This window comes from Panthera pardus, unplaced genomic scaffold (genome assembly GCF_024362965.1).
Source record: "Panthera pardus isolate Hobbes unplaced genomic scaffold, ASM2436296v1 HiC_scaffold_8, whole genome shotgun sequence".
In the NCBI taxonomy this organism is placed as follows: Eukaryota; Metazoa; Chordata; class Mammalia; order Carnivora; family Felidae; genus Panthera; species Panthera pardus.
The window spans coordinates 11,779,516-11,793,605 of NW_026527013.1; the positions used below are offsets into that span (position 1 = coordinate 11,779,516).

Sequence of the window (14,090 nt, forward strand, 5' to 3'; positions counted from 1 at the left end):
GTCACACTTAAAGGGCCCGCGCGGCCTGAGAGTCCAGGGAGAGGGTCTGTTTCCATGACAACACACTTGTCCCCCTGCCCCCAGTAGCTCCTCATCACCCTACTGGTTCTTCCAATGCTAGGCCTGCGAATAGCAGCAGAAGAGTGAGGAGGGGGCAGAGAAGTTCCCCCCTGAGTCATTTATAGGTCACTGAGAACTCCACCCAGCCAATCCTTATCCTTCAGTCCCTTGCCCCCAGTCGGCTACCTTCCAACCACAAGCCTTCTCCCTCCTTTCGCATTATCCACGCTGGACTTCAGCGCCTCCATGCCCCTAGAGCTGCCCTAGGTCCCCAATATTAAGCCCCTTTTCTCCATCCAACCCCAAGGATCACAGCCTCCAGAACTACCCCATTGTGAGTACATAAGAAGTCTGTGGCCTTCTCCCATCCACCACCTATCCACACGTTCAACCACCATTCATCTCCCCACTCATTCATCCACACACTCAACCAACCACTCATCTATCCATTCAATCAACTAACCACCTATCCACCCATCCATCTAAACACCCACTCAAACCACCCATTCACTTCCCATCTACCCACTCATCCATCCACCACTCAACCAACATCTGGTCCTGTGAGCCAGCTAGCCACCCACCCAAACCCCCACAACCCATCTGAACACCCACTGAGTCCACCCATCCACATCCCATCTACCTGCTCACCCACCCACCACACAAGTAAATACTTACTTATCCATACAACCAAGCAAGCATCCACCTATCCCTGCACACACCCTTTCACCCAGCCATGCAGGGTGGGTGGGTGGACCAGCCATGCATGGTCCATGCTTGGGCCATGGACCCAAGCCATGTCCATCTTTCAGTTGCACATTTACCTGCCTCCTCCGCTAGAGTGTAAGCTCCATGAGGACAGGAGTCCCATCTGCCTTTTTCATTATTGGTTCCCCACTGTATAGCTCAAGAGTCTCAGGAGACCCCGACAAATATTCATGCAATATATATAACCACTTACTCAATTAACTCACATATTTATTTTCCACTGTGATCCAGGTCTCTTCTAGGCAGACACACCTATCTGGGCTATCTGCCTACTTACTCACCTACCAGGGCAAATATTCACCAAATGCTAACCTATTTACTTGCCTACTGTCCCATTCACCTTACCTCCCACCCATCCGTTCACCCATGATTCAAATGTCCACTCATTTACCCAACCAACACCCACGGAGCTCAACGGTCTTCACACCTACTCACCCCTTCCTCCATCTGCCTCCCAGACCTATGCTTTCCCTATCATGAGGGAGTTGGCGTGGGACTTGGGGGCCTAGGAAGATGCTATCATCTGGGGACTGGGCTTCATTGAGAAGCAGGTACTGCCTCTAACAATGATGAATACCTTTTATCGAACACCTTCAACTATGGGTCTTCTACTGTGTAAGAAACTTTAGATCCATTTTACAGATGAGGAAATTGAGGTTCTGACAGAGTAAAGGTCTAAGGTCACACAGCTGGTGAGAATCTCCTCATGTATCCCTTCCATGAGACCTCTAATTAGGAGTGAATTTGGGAGACCTGAATGGTGGGAGTGGGGTGCTTTCTGATTGGCAACACTTAGGGGCAAAAAAATCCATCGATTTTACTGAAATCAAAATTTTACTGGGTAACCTCATAGTGCCAGACTTTTTGGCAGCTAAAGCTCCACTCCCTACTGTAGGCCACTTAGGGCTGGAACAGGGGTCGGACAGGCCTCTGGGACGGCCATCTGCTCCCAGACCACGTGGGGCAGCGTGGACAGCTCAGGTGGTATCTCCGTTGATACACGGTGGTTTGAGGGGGAGGGACTGGCTCCGGGATCCCGGCGTTCTTGAAAGAAGCTGCAGGCTTTGCACCACATTCCTCAGCTGGACCTGAGTACTCTCCATCTCAGCCAGGCGGCGCTCCTGGAGAGGCAGTGGCAGTGGGCTCGGAGCCAGGGGTGGGTCGCACCCCAACCCTGGTTCCCTCACCGCCCACATCTTCCCCGCGGCTGGGGCAAGGGTCTCACCAGACTTTTCAGCCTGTGATCCTCACCGCTTGGACGGCCACTCTCTGGATCCAACTGCGAGGTCCTGTGGGGATCAGGGGCAAGAAGGGAGGGTCAGAGGCTGAGAAACTCCGCTCCAGCTCCGGGTTGGGCAGCCAGGAAATCAGAGGGCGGGGCTTGGTGCGGAGGCGGAGTTTGTCTACACTAGGGGGCGGAGCCTAGATAAAATTGAAGCCCAGGCTGAATCAGAGCCTCGAAAGGCTGGGAGGAAAGAACCGAGCAATTCTTGGGGGACGGGGCTTGGACAGTCTGGGTGAAGTGGGGACCGCGATGGAGGTGTGCCCAGATTGAGAAGCCCGGGACCAACCGTTTTGGGAGGGGCTGATTGAGGAGTGGGGCCTAGAGGATAGGACTCGCCAGCGAACTGGGGTGGGAGGAACTAAGAGGGGGGGAGAGACAGGTGTGTTGGGGCGGGGCTGGCAGAGGGGCGTGGCCTGTCAGGAGTGATTTGAGCAGGATTGAGAGGCAGGGCCTGAATGAAAGTGGGGCCACGGCAGATCTGATTACAGCGGGCTGACCCGGGGGCAGAGCTAATGGAGAGGGCGGGGTTCACCCTTGGCGGAGCCTGGAGTCCAGGTCTTGCAGCTGGCCCTGAAGCTGCTCCTGCCTCTCCATCAAAGCCCGGATGTCGGTGCCCAGCGACTCCACGAGGCGGGACAGAGCCTTCTGCTCCTCGCGCAGGGCGGCCACCTCACACTGCAGCTCTAACTGTGGGAAGGGAGCAGCTGTAATCTGACCCGTCGTCCCGCCCCATCTTCTCCCCGAAAAACCCAGACCTCCTTGTCCCTTGCGCTCTGCCTCCTCACTGCCCTGCTCCGTTAGGAAACCTCGCTCAAGTTTTGCAAAGGAGGAAACTGAGGACCTAAGAGGGTTGCAAACTAGCCCCGGGGTCACACAGCGCAGCGAGCTCGGTATTTGAACCCAGACCTGCCTGGCTTCTTGTCTTTCCAGTCCCGTCTTCCCCCCCTGTGCAGAGACCTGAGCTGGACCTCACCTTGCCCACGGGTCGGTGCGTGCCCAGTGCCTGGTCTCTGTCCCGCGGCTGGTCCAGCTGGCGCTGCCACGGCACCGAGGGCTTCCGAGGCAACGATGCTGAGGCCCCGGTCCAGGGCCGGCCGCGGGGAGCGGGCCCCGCGCGTAGCGAGCTTTTGGGTCGTGGCCGTGGCCCTGCAGAGGGGCGGCGACGAGCGGGGCGGCCCGCAGGGACGCTCTGCGTGCGCTGCACCGGCCGGGGCAGCCTCGGGGGCCGCTCTTCGTCCGGCTGCGGTCGCGCCCAACTCCCTGCGCCGTGAACGCTGCGTAGGGACTGGCTCTTGGAGATGAGCGGGGTGTGCTTGGGGAGATCCCGGGGAGCCAGGAAGCCTGGCTTCTCCCCTGCAGAGAAACTGGGAGGAGAACGGGGGGCGGGGAGCTCAGATCCTTGACTGGCCCCTGAGCTGACCCCAAACCTACCTCTGACCAGAAATGATTCCACTTCTGATCTTTTCTATGCGACCCCGTCGCTGATGGAATCACATTTCCACCTCTGATCTTGCCCTGGACTTCTGACAATACTGTCCTCTCTATGATCTTCGACCTGACTCCAATGAAACTTTTGACTCCTCTCTAGCCTTGTCCCTGACTTTTGACACAAGGTGATTCTTGACCTGACTATCTCTGTAACCTCTGATTTCAATCTGACCCTGGGCTAGACCTCTGCTCACAGGAATATCCCCTTTCTGCCCTACCTGACCCTCCTTTTGTCCCTGACCTCTGACCTGAAGCTGACCCTGTCTGCCTCCGCACAGACCATGGACCCTGACTGTGACCATATGACTTTACGTATAACCCTTGACCCCATTTGACCCTGGGCCTGATGGACTTACCATACGAACCCTTCCCTGACCCTTGATGGTGCATCTTAACATCAGACCCTGATCTGACCCCTGATTTGATCCCCTCCACAACGTATCACTGAAACCTGACCCTCATCACTGACCACAATATCACTTTCTCTGTCTGACCCCAAATGTGACCTCTCCCTGACCTCTGCAATGACCAATCCCCACCTTGGGCTCCAATTTGACTCAGTACCATACTGTGAGCTTCTCTCTGATCCCTCAGGTGACCCCATCTCCAGCCTCTGACCTTTATGCAACACTGTTTCTGAGACAGAATCCCAACGTGACCCTGTTCCCGACTGCTGACATGATCTTGTCTTCACCTCTGACCCCAGTCTGACCCTGTGCTTGCCTTTGGTTCTGCCTCTGCTCTCACCCATCAGAACTGGACCAGACTTGAGGCAGCAGGTTACCTGCCATGAACTTGGGCTGGGGGTGGTGGGAGACGCATCGGCACAGTCACAGGTACAGGCCGGCCCTCCTCAATGGCTCGCAGGATGGTGGGCAGGGGTTCCAGGCTGTCACGGGTTGCCTAATGAGGCATGGAGGGAGAATGGTAAGCAGCTCTTTAGGGCCGGAGGCCTCTTGCCGCCCTCCCTACCCCACACACACCCTGGGCTCTGGCTATACCTGGTCAAGTTCAGCAAAGATGGTACAGAGCTGGGCGTGCAGGACTGCCAGCTGGAGGGCTAGGTCACTGCTGCCCTGGTAACCACTGGGTGCTGCATCCACATCCACCATGGCCACTTGGTCCAGGAATTGTTGCATGGCTGGCCCATGATCCTCCAGGAAGCTGTTCATGAAGCCCATGTAGGCCTCCTTCTCACCAAACCTGGGTCAAGGGTGGACGGGGTGGATCAAACTAGTCATCTGCCACCCCACTCCCCTGGCATACCGTCAGGGATGTCCCAACCAGGGCCACCCAGCCTCCCAGCTAAGGATGGGGCCAGCCTCCTAGCACCTACGGGGCACTGTTGGCGAGGTTCTGGATGACCTTGGCGATCAGTGTGAGGGCGCGGGCTGGGCCAGGTGCGGGGTGCTCTGGTGCCAGACCAAAGAGGCTGGGTGCCAGGATGGCAGGACACAGGAGCCGCAGGAAGAGAGAGGCACACACCAGTCGGGGGCCCAGTGCCTCAGAGCCACGGGCCTTGCATGCTTCTCTCCAGCCTGAGAACACAGTGCCCAGCTCTGCTGGGAACCAGCTGGGGCAGAAGAGGCGATGGTCAGAGGGGGAAGTAGGCATAAAGGTCATATTCATGTAAAAGTCCTAAGGTCAGACGTCAGGAGTCACCTACATTGTGGGTTCCAGGATTGGAGACACTGGGGATAATAACACTTGGGGTCAGGATTTATGGTGTAAGTATTGTGGTGACCTCTGGAGTCAGTAATCTTGGAGGTGGGGATACAGGTTGACATGGAGATATAGACCATGAGCTTGGGATGTAGCTATAACTGGATAGGAGATTGGGGTGCCAGATTACACTATATAAAGTAGAATGGACTTGAGGTTACAGGGTAACCTAGGTTCAGAAATCATGGTATTGATGTCCCAAGTGACATGGGACTAGACGTATGGGTTCACCTAGGGTCAGAATTCAAGGAACTGGAATCCCAGGTTTTTTGTGATCAGTTGCATGGGATTTGGGGATCAGGGTCATTTAAGGTCAAGGTCATGGGATTGGGGGGTTAGCATCACCTGGAATCAGAGGTCATGATTGAGGTCCTATGTTAACTGGGGTCAGGTGGCATGGAATTAGGGTATGGGGCCACCTGTAGCTAGAGGATAAGGAATTGGGTCCCAGGTTATTTGGGGTCAGTAACCCCAAGTTGACATGACATTGGGAATGGGTTGTCATATTTAGCAAATACAAGTTCAGGACAAACAGTAAACTTGAATTTCAGATTAAACAATGCATATTTTTTTTAGTAAAAGGATGTCTCAACTGTTGCATCACATTTAACTAGGCATCCCGTATTTTAGCTGGCAACCCCAATTAGGAGTCACGGTTATTAGCACAGTGGATGAGATGTAGGGGTAGGCTCAGGGGCTGGGGCCCTGATTCTTACTTGTAGGAGTGGATGATGTTTTGGAAGACTTCCTCACAACTGTTTCGCAGTCTGGCCTGGTGCTGTGGCAGCTCTGGGGGAGGGCACTTGCTGGGGTCCACTTCACAGTCCTCAGTGGAAGCACAGAGACGCCGCACGACCCGCCCTGCAGCACAGCACAGCCAGACAGCGGCCAGGGCCGTGACCACCAGAACCCACCACACTTGGCCTCCAACTCCATGTCCAGCTTCCTCTGGAGACACCTAACATCTTTGGGGGAGCCCCCAGTTGCCTCCAGGATTTCAGCACCCCCAAAGGCACCACCCACTACCAGCATCCAGGTTACCTAGAAGCTCCCAGATCTTCCTTGGGGTTCCCTAGCCTGCCCAGACAGCCTCTGACATCCACTCTCCGACTCACCCAGAGTCTCTTGGAGGTAATCCTGTGCCACCAGCTTCATGTACTCATCGATGGCCTTGGTGGCCAATGTGTTTTCCCGGAACAGCAGCGCCTCACGGCCTCCACTGCGCGCCAGCTCTGCGGTGCCCAGATCTGTCACCAGTGCCTGGGCACAGTGGAGTTCACGTTGCGCGGGTTGCAGACTGAGCCAGGGGGAATACGAGCCCTTGGCCAATCACTCACACCTGGGACACAGGCCCCGCCCCTCATAGGCTGCCGCTCAGGTCCGGTCCTCACTCCTAGGGCTCACGGGGCCGGAACCTCCACCCCTCGCAGCAGAAAATTAAATCTTTCAGCTCAGAGTCTCTGCTCAGGCCCCACCCCTCGCAGCTGAAGCTCAGGTCCCGCCCCTGATGGTGCCCCGCCCCTCGTCTGTGCAACTGGGGTCCTGCGCCACCTGCCCCCCTACACCCTGCTCCCCGGGGCGCGTGATCAGTCAGCCTCGGGTCACTCGCGTCCGCCCCGTCGCAGTGCCGCACCTGCGCCCGGCCGGTGGCCTGCAGCACGCGCACCATGGAAGCCGCCAGCTCCTCCTTGGCCTGGGCAGACAACGCGGGCTCCAGCGCCCCGCAGAGGCGCGCGTAGTGGAAGGTGAGGAACTCCGCCAGCTCCTTGTAGCGCTCCGACGGCAGCACGCGCAGGCGCCGCGCCCGGATCCGCGCCCGCAGCGCTGCGCCTGCTGGCGCCCCGAGCAGCGGGAACCAGCGCTCCAGGCCCGCGGCGGGCGCGCGGGGGACGCCCAGCTCCTCCAGTGCCAGTGACACGCGGCCGAGCGCCGCTCCCCCTGGGCCAGCTCCGCGCAGCCGTAACGACAGGCGACGCGCCGGAGGCAGCGCCTCGAAGTGGAAGCGTTCGGCCCAGAAGAGCTGGCCCGGGCCAGCCCGCGGCGCTGTGCGCGCCAGCAGCGCGCCGTCCAGCCACAGCTCGGCGCGCACGCCTGCTGTCCCCGCCGCCGCTCGGGGCAGCCCTTTTGCCTCGTGCACCCACACGCTCAGCCACGTCTCTTCCCGCTCCAAGTTGTCCTGCGGACGGGAGTGGGTTGGGAGGAGGCGTCGGTGCTCGACGTGGGGACCGTGCCCCCAGGGAGATCGCTGGGCCCTTGGGGGGAGACAGGGCCCACGGCGGTCTCAAGGTGGTTCTGCGAAAGCCCTCCTGCTTTTCTGGGCTCTCGCGGCGAGATCCGGACTCCAGGGTAAGGAGTAGCCGCGGGGTGGGGACTTGGCGTTTGCCTGGTAGGCGGGGCTTTGGGGGCAAATAGGGCCCGGAGTGAATAGAAGGCACGCGATTTTTTGTGCCAGGAGCTGGTAATGGAAGGAAGCTGGGGAGGGTCTCGGAGTGGTTGCAAAGGTGTTAGCGGGGAGGTGTATCTCAGAGGCCGCGTTAGGGCGCCGGTGAGGGGTTGGGTGGGGGGAAGGGCGGGGCCGTGACCATGGCCGAGGGCGGGGCCTTCATGTCCCACTAATCTGTACTGACCTGGCTGGGTTGGAAGTGGCGGCGAAGGTCCTCCATCCAGCGGTCTCTCTCAGCGGCGGAGCGACAAGAAAAGCAGCGGCTCCCGCCCGCCCAAGTTACCTGTTGGGGATGAGGATCCAAGGGTTGAGGCCAAGGTGGAACCAAAGGGTCGGGGTCAGAGGGAGAGTTGTCTGCATTTACCTGGAAACAGTGAGGCTCCTCCAGGAGGCTGGGATGCAGTGGCCAGACACGCACATCCCGCTCAGCACCCAAGTCGAGCTCGGAGAGCGTGGCCAGCGATTCCCGAGAGCCCAGAGCACTGGGAGGCCTGAGGAGGGGGCGGTTGGATAAGTGGTCGTACTTCTCTCCTCCCCACCAACCCACCCCCTACAGCCTGAAGGGTGGAGAGAGGCCAGGATGAACTTGAAACGAAATCGGACTTGAACCTAACCTTTTAGGATAAGCTCAACTCCTCATGGTGGCCTGTATGACCTCATATGGTACAGTCCTTGTCACCTTTTGACCTCATGTGCCTCCAATGAATCCCTTTCTCTGAACTCCAGTCATACTAGCCTTGTTTTTGTCACTCCGTCTGGCCCCTTGGCCTTTGCACTCCCTGCTTCCTAGCCTGGAATACTTTTCCTGCCCCTCTTGGCCTGGTTGACTTCCATCCTTCCTTCAGATCTTAGCTCATGTGTCCCTTCCCTGACACTCCCAGACCAGGGTGTTGACTTAGTTCCTGATTGAGAGTTATTGTGTCAAACTCTGCCCCTGCCCCCCTTCTTTCAGTGGCTCCAGTATTGCTCAACATGCGGCCGGACACAGCCGGGGCTGTATCGGGGTTTTGGTGAAGGGGGGGAATGATGCAGGTGGAGGTGGAGGGCGCAGTGTTGAATCCCAGTCCCTCCGGCCCCTCAGAGACACTTACCCATCCCGGGAGGCATTGGCTCCAAGCTCTGACCTGGCCTTTTTCTTCTCTTTCAGCCTCTTGAGCAATCCCTGTGGGAAAGGGGATATCAGGTGGGCAGAACCTTGTTTTCCCTCCTCAGCTTCTTTCCCCCCGGGGTGTCCTGGATGGTCTGCTGGTTTGCAGGGGGGACCACAAGCTCAGGCTGTATTAGCAGTAATAATAAAGGCAAGCAATAGCCCCGCTTTCTAAAGCACCAATCCTGGGGCGCCTGGGTGGCTCAGTCGGTTAAGCGGCCGACTTCAGCTCAGGTCACAATCTCGCAGTCCGTGAGTTCAAGCCCTGCGTCATGCTCTGGGCTGTTGGCTCAGAGCCTGGAGCCTGCTTCCGATTCTGTGTCTCCCTCTCTCTCTGCCCCTCCCCCGTTCATGGTCTGTCTCTCTCTGTCTCAAAAATAAATAAATAAATAAAAAGTTAAAAAAAATTAAAAAAAAATAAAGCGCCAATCCTAGGCTATTCTGCATTCTCTACTAACTTCTCATAAACAGCCCTGAGAGGGAGGTTCTCTCATTATTGCCATTTGACAGATGGGGACACTGAAGCCATAGGTGGGTCAGTGACCTGCCCAAGATCACCCAGTAAGAGTCCCCTTTCATCTCTGAGGCTCTGGGAGTCTTTGCTGTCCCCTCTGCCTCCCACTGGATGCCTCACCCGAACGTTGTGGACCTGGTTGGGGCCAGCAGCCTCTGGCTCGGTCTTTCCGGGGGTCCGATCTGTAGACGGTCAGGGGTGGAAGGTTGGGGGGTGGGATCATCTTGGATTCTGCCCCACCTTGACAGGTTCCCAAATGCCCCAGCCCTCCCCACCTCTGAAACAACTCACCTGGATCCCTGAGGCTCCCCATGGCTACCTGGATGCTGCCCCCAGAGCTAGCACTCCCCAGCCTGGGCCGGCGAGGACCCTGTTCTCCAGAAAAGTGGGTAGTCATAAAGGGACGCCAGGCAGGCAGACACATTTCCATTACCCTCTCCCGCCACTCTCTTCTGTCTCCTTCCCACCCTCTTCTTCCCTCCCCTTGCTCCTGTGCCCCTTCTCACCTCCTCCTCACTGCCAAGCAGCACCAGCTTCCCATCAAGCAGGGTGAAGGCCCCAATGTTCCAGATGGGTACGTCAGGTGTGGGGGCCTCCGGGATCTGTGGGGCAGGGGTCTCTGGCTCTGGCTCAGGCTCTGGGTAGAGGAGGGGGTGCCGGGGACATAGGAGTCTTTCCCTCTCCATTCATAGAGGCTCATCAGGGGGTTCCCTCCCAAGTATCTCCTCTCCCCCTGGCCCCAGCCCACCCGGCAGCCATGTCAGGCTGTTGTTGGACAAGTTTCCACCCCTCTCTGGACCTTGTCCCTCCAGGCCAGGGGTGGTGGACACATGTACCCTGTACTGTGTTTACTACTCCACACGCCTTCTCTCATTTAATCCTCCAAAAGCCATTCAAAGGGCTATTAGAACCCCCATTTTGCCAAGGAGGAAACTGAAAACCAGAGAGGTTGAGTGACCTCCCCAAGGTCACACAGCTTGTGCGTGGTTGAGCCAGGCTTCGGACACAAGCATTCTCTTAACCAAGACAGCAGGTTGATCTAGGAGGTTAAAGAGCAAGCCAGCATCCTTGGTTCCTTACATAAATAACTATTATAAGGTGGAAAGCATTCAACATTTGAGAAAGGAATAGAAAAAAGATCAGGGTAGGGGGAGGTGGTGGTGCAGTGGGTCAGGAAAAGCCTCCAGAGACAGTAGGTTTTCAGCGGGTCTTGAACAGCAGGTTGGATGTTGACAGAGATGGTGGCAAGATGGGACAGTGGCAAGAGCAGTTTGAGCAAAGGCTGGGAGATGGCAGATGCCCAGGAAAGGCAAGAAGGGCTCAGAGAGCTCAGAGGCAAGAGGGAAAGGTCCAGGAAGAGATTGGTGCAGAAACTTGGGTGCCAGTTAGAGAATTGTGGGATTTCATCCTGGGGGTAATGGGGGGCCATGGGTGGCATTTGAGCAGGGGAGAAGCAGAAGCAGTCTTGCTTGTTGGAACTCTCTCTGGATCCTGTGGAGTGGGAGGTTGAAGTGATACATCTGCAAAATGGGCATATGAAAAGAGCTTCCAGGAATAGAAGGGCTGAATTAACCCCCCAGATTACCTGTCACCCTATGGTTTTCCCATCAGGGGAATAAATAGCTCCACTTGTTCGTAGATCACTTAGAACATACCGGGCCCTGGGCTGGTGCTACGTTCATGCTACATTCGTACATACATTCAATCTTCATGGCCTATCCCTTACTCTTCTAGATCCCTCTGTGTAACAGCCCAATCTATCACTTTCTGTTTACTGTCTGTCATGCCCAGTATGCGCTACATGGGGCAGGCAGTTTCATCCGTTTTGTTCACTGCTGCGTCCTTAGTGACTAAATCAAGACCTGGCATGTAGTAAATGCTTGACAGATCTCTGTTTGAATGCATGAATGAATGGATGAATGAATGAATGAATGAATGAATGTGAATTAAATAAAATATGCTTTAAGGTACGGATTATGATCCCCACTTAGCTGATGGAGAAGCTGAGGTCCAAGGTGAAGGAACTTAAGATATGGAGGCCAGAGGGCTAGAGAGCAGGAGGCAGCTGAGATGATACCCAGGCAGGAGAGAATGAGCTGGGCTATTGGATATGAGGAGAGACCCACTGGGGCCAAGAGCCATTTGGTATCTGGGCAGGGCTACCCTTAGTGTAGTCCCATTCCCTTCCCCAGGGTGGACCCCCAGCACGCAGGTCCCTGACCACTCCCCCCTACCCCCAGTCCCTGTGTGAGGGGGAAGAGGGAAGAGGGCAGCTGGGCCCCAGCCACTTCCTGTTGGGCTTTTGCACTCCCCACAACTTCCTGTGTCTGTAGGGCTGATGCTCCGGAGGCAGACAAAACCCAAGCATCCGGCCTCCCTCCCAGCCTGGGTGGGGGAGCCATGTACCTGGGGCCTCTGGCTCTGGCTCTGGTTCCAGCGATGGGCTCTTATGCCTCCCCCAGAGGGTCTTGGATAGCCGGAGGCGGCTTGTGCGTGATTCCTTGGGGGGCGAAGAGAGGACACGACGGAACAGCGAGCGAGAGGCTGGCTGACTGCTGACCACGGGCTCCTGGTGGCTTAGTGCCCTCCCCCAGCCTGCAAGTCGGCCCCAGCGGGACCCTCCAGCTACTTTCTCCCCATCACCCCCTGTGTGCCAGCGGTAGGAGGTTAGCAGGGACGAAGCTGCAGGCTGGGTTTGGGAGGCCTTGCACGGTGATGATGGGTTCATGGCAGGGGTTCTCCTGGGGGACAAGAGGGTGACAGTTCTGCCCAGTGTGTTCCCACATGCTGTCCTCATCTTGGCCCCCTCCCCACTCTCAGCTCTGCCCCCAGGGAACCCCCTTAGTGGCCACACGCACTCCCTCCCTTACCTTGATTTCCCGACCAGCCCCAAAATCGGCAGCCGTCTGCACCCTGCCTGGCTTCCTCCCGCTGAACGCAACTCCACGTGACCCTGTCTGTCCCACCCCACCCCACAGCCAGGCTGGGAGGGCACAGTGGGGGCAGGATGCAGGAGGAGAGGAGGTGAGAGGTGACTGAGTAGGACCCAGAATCTCTCACTGCCTGGGAGGCAGCCTCTCTGAGCCTCAGATACCTTCTCTGCGAAATGGGTACATACTGAACAAGTGCTGGTGAGAATACGGAGCACCTCGAGGTCTCTGCTGGTCAGAGTGTAGATCAATTCACCTAAGGTGGAAAACTGGCACGATCTACTAACATTGACTATACAGCTCTCCTCTGACCCAGCAGTTGCAGTGGGAGGTATACATCCAATAGACCTACCAGTGCTGTCTGTAATAGTCCCAAGCTGGAGGCAACTCAAGTGTCCGTCTACTGGAGAAGGAATAAGTTGTGTCTCTTCCCACAGTGGAATACTATGCAGCAACGAAATGAACAAACTGCTGAATGGTTGAACTTGGATGAATCACAAACAGTGAAGAGTAAATACCGTGTAGTTCCTTTGACATAAAGTTGCAAGGGAGGCAAAACTATGTGCAACAAGTCAGGATTTCGGTATCCTTGGGAAGAGGGTAGTGGAGCATCTGGGAGTTGATTTTTTTTTCCCCTAATTGAGGTGAAGGTCACATAAGAAATTTAACGTGTCCCATTTCTCGAACTGGGTGCTGGTGACACTGTGTGTGTTCTGTTTTGAAAATTTATTGAGCTGTACATTTCGGTGCACTTCCCCGTATCTCTGTTATACCTCGGTGAGTGTTTACTTGTAAAAAGAGGTGAGCAAGTGCTGTTCTGAGAAATAAATGAGTCAGCATGAGAGTCCGTCGAATCCTGGCCCAGGAGTGGGCTCCAGTGCCAGCTGGTCCTCTCACTGTGTGACCTCCAGCAAGTCACTTCCTCTCTGAGCCTCGGTTTCCTTATTTGTACAACAAGACGATAGCATTGGTTACAGAAGGTTCATAACGGGAGACTTGGCTTATTCATTTATTCAATAAATGCTTCCTGAATACCTACATAATATGTACTAGGTGCGGGAGAAGCCACGGGGAACAAAATGGATTTGGTTCTTGCCCTCCTGGAGCTCACAGTCCCATGAGGAAAACAGATCCTGAATATAAACGCCAGACATTTCTAGCTGGTGGGTAGGAATTGGAGGAAAATAGACTGGAGTAGAGGCTGAGCAGAAGTGAAAAAATCCAGGAGGACCTCCCTGAAGAGGTGACACTTGGGACCCAAGGCATAAGGAGCTGACCATGGGAAGGGCATGCCAGGTAGAAGGAAGAGTTTGTGCAAAGGCAAGGGTGACCAGAATCCACAGGATGGGGTGGGTAGGATCACATTCATGGACACGTGGCCTGGGCAGGCGTCCAGGACCCCCACACATAGAAAGTCTCCAGACTACATTTAATGCTTTGCTGTCACTGTCTTGAAGTTCCTGCTTTAAAACAAATGTTTTTTGAGGCGCCTGGGTGGCTTGGTCGGTTAAGCGTCCGACTTTGGCTCAGGTCATGATCTCACAGTCTGTGAGTTCGAGCCCCGCGTCGGGCTCTGTGCTGACTGCTCGGAGCCTGGAGCCTGTTTCAGATTCTGTGTCTCCCTCTCACTGTGACCCTCCCCCATTCAGCTCTATCTCTCTCTGTCTCAAAAATAAATAAACGTTAAAAAAAATTTAAAAAAATGTATTTTTATTTACTTAGAGAGAGAGAGAGAG

At 56.0% G+C, this 14,090-nt stretch overlaps 1 protein-coding gene across 1 annotated transcript; it reads right to left on the reverse strand.

Moving 5' to 3' along the window:
* Nucleotides 1-1,018: 1,018 nt before the first annotated feature.
* On the reverse strand, nucleotides 1,019-12,376 carry RASAL3 (RAS protein activator like 3). The gene is made up of 18 exons (XM_019416146.2): nucleotides 12,295-12,376; nucleotides 11,831-12,165; nucleotides 9,931-10,061; nucleotides 9,716-9,794; nucleotides 9,545-9,606; nucleotides 8,855-8,925; nucleotides 8,128-8,254; nucleotides 7,948-8,046; nucleotides 6,954-7,496; nucleotides 6,436-6,580; nucleotides 6,037-6,181; nucleotides 4,935-5,171; nucleotides 4,600-4,801; nucleotides 4,383-4,501; nucleotides 3,084-3,474; nucleotides 2,643-2,797; nucleotides 2,051-2,114; nucleotides 1,019-1,946 (listed from the first exon to the last, which is right to left on the reverse strand). The coding sequence occupies exons 2-18, from the start codon at nucleotides 12,150-12,152 to the stop codon at nucleotides 1,803-1,805; spliced, it is 3,036 nt and encodes a 1,011-aa protein (XP_019271691.2). The 5' UTR covers nucleotides 12,153-12,165; nucleotides 12,295-12,376; the 3' UTR covers nucleotides 1,019-1,802.
* Between the last annotated feature and the right edge of the window lie 1,714 nt (nucleotides 12,377-14,090).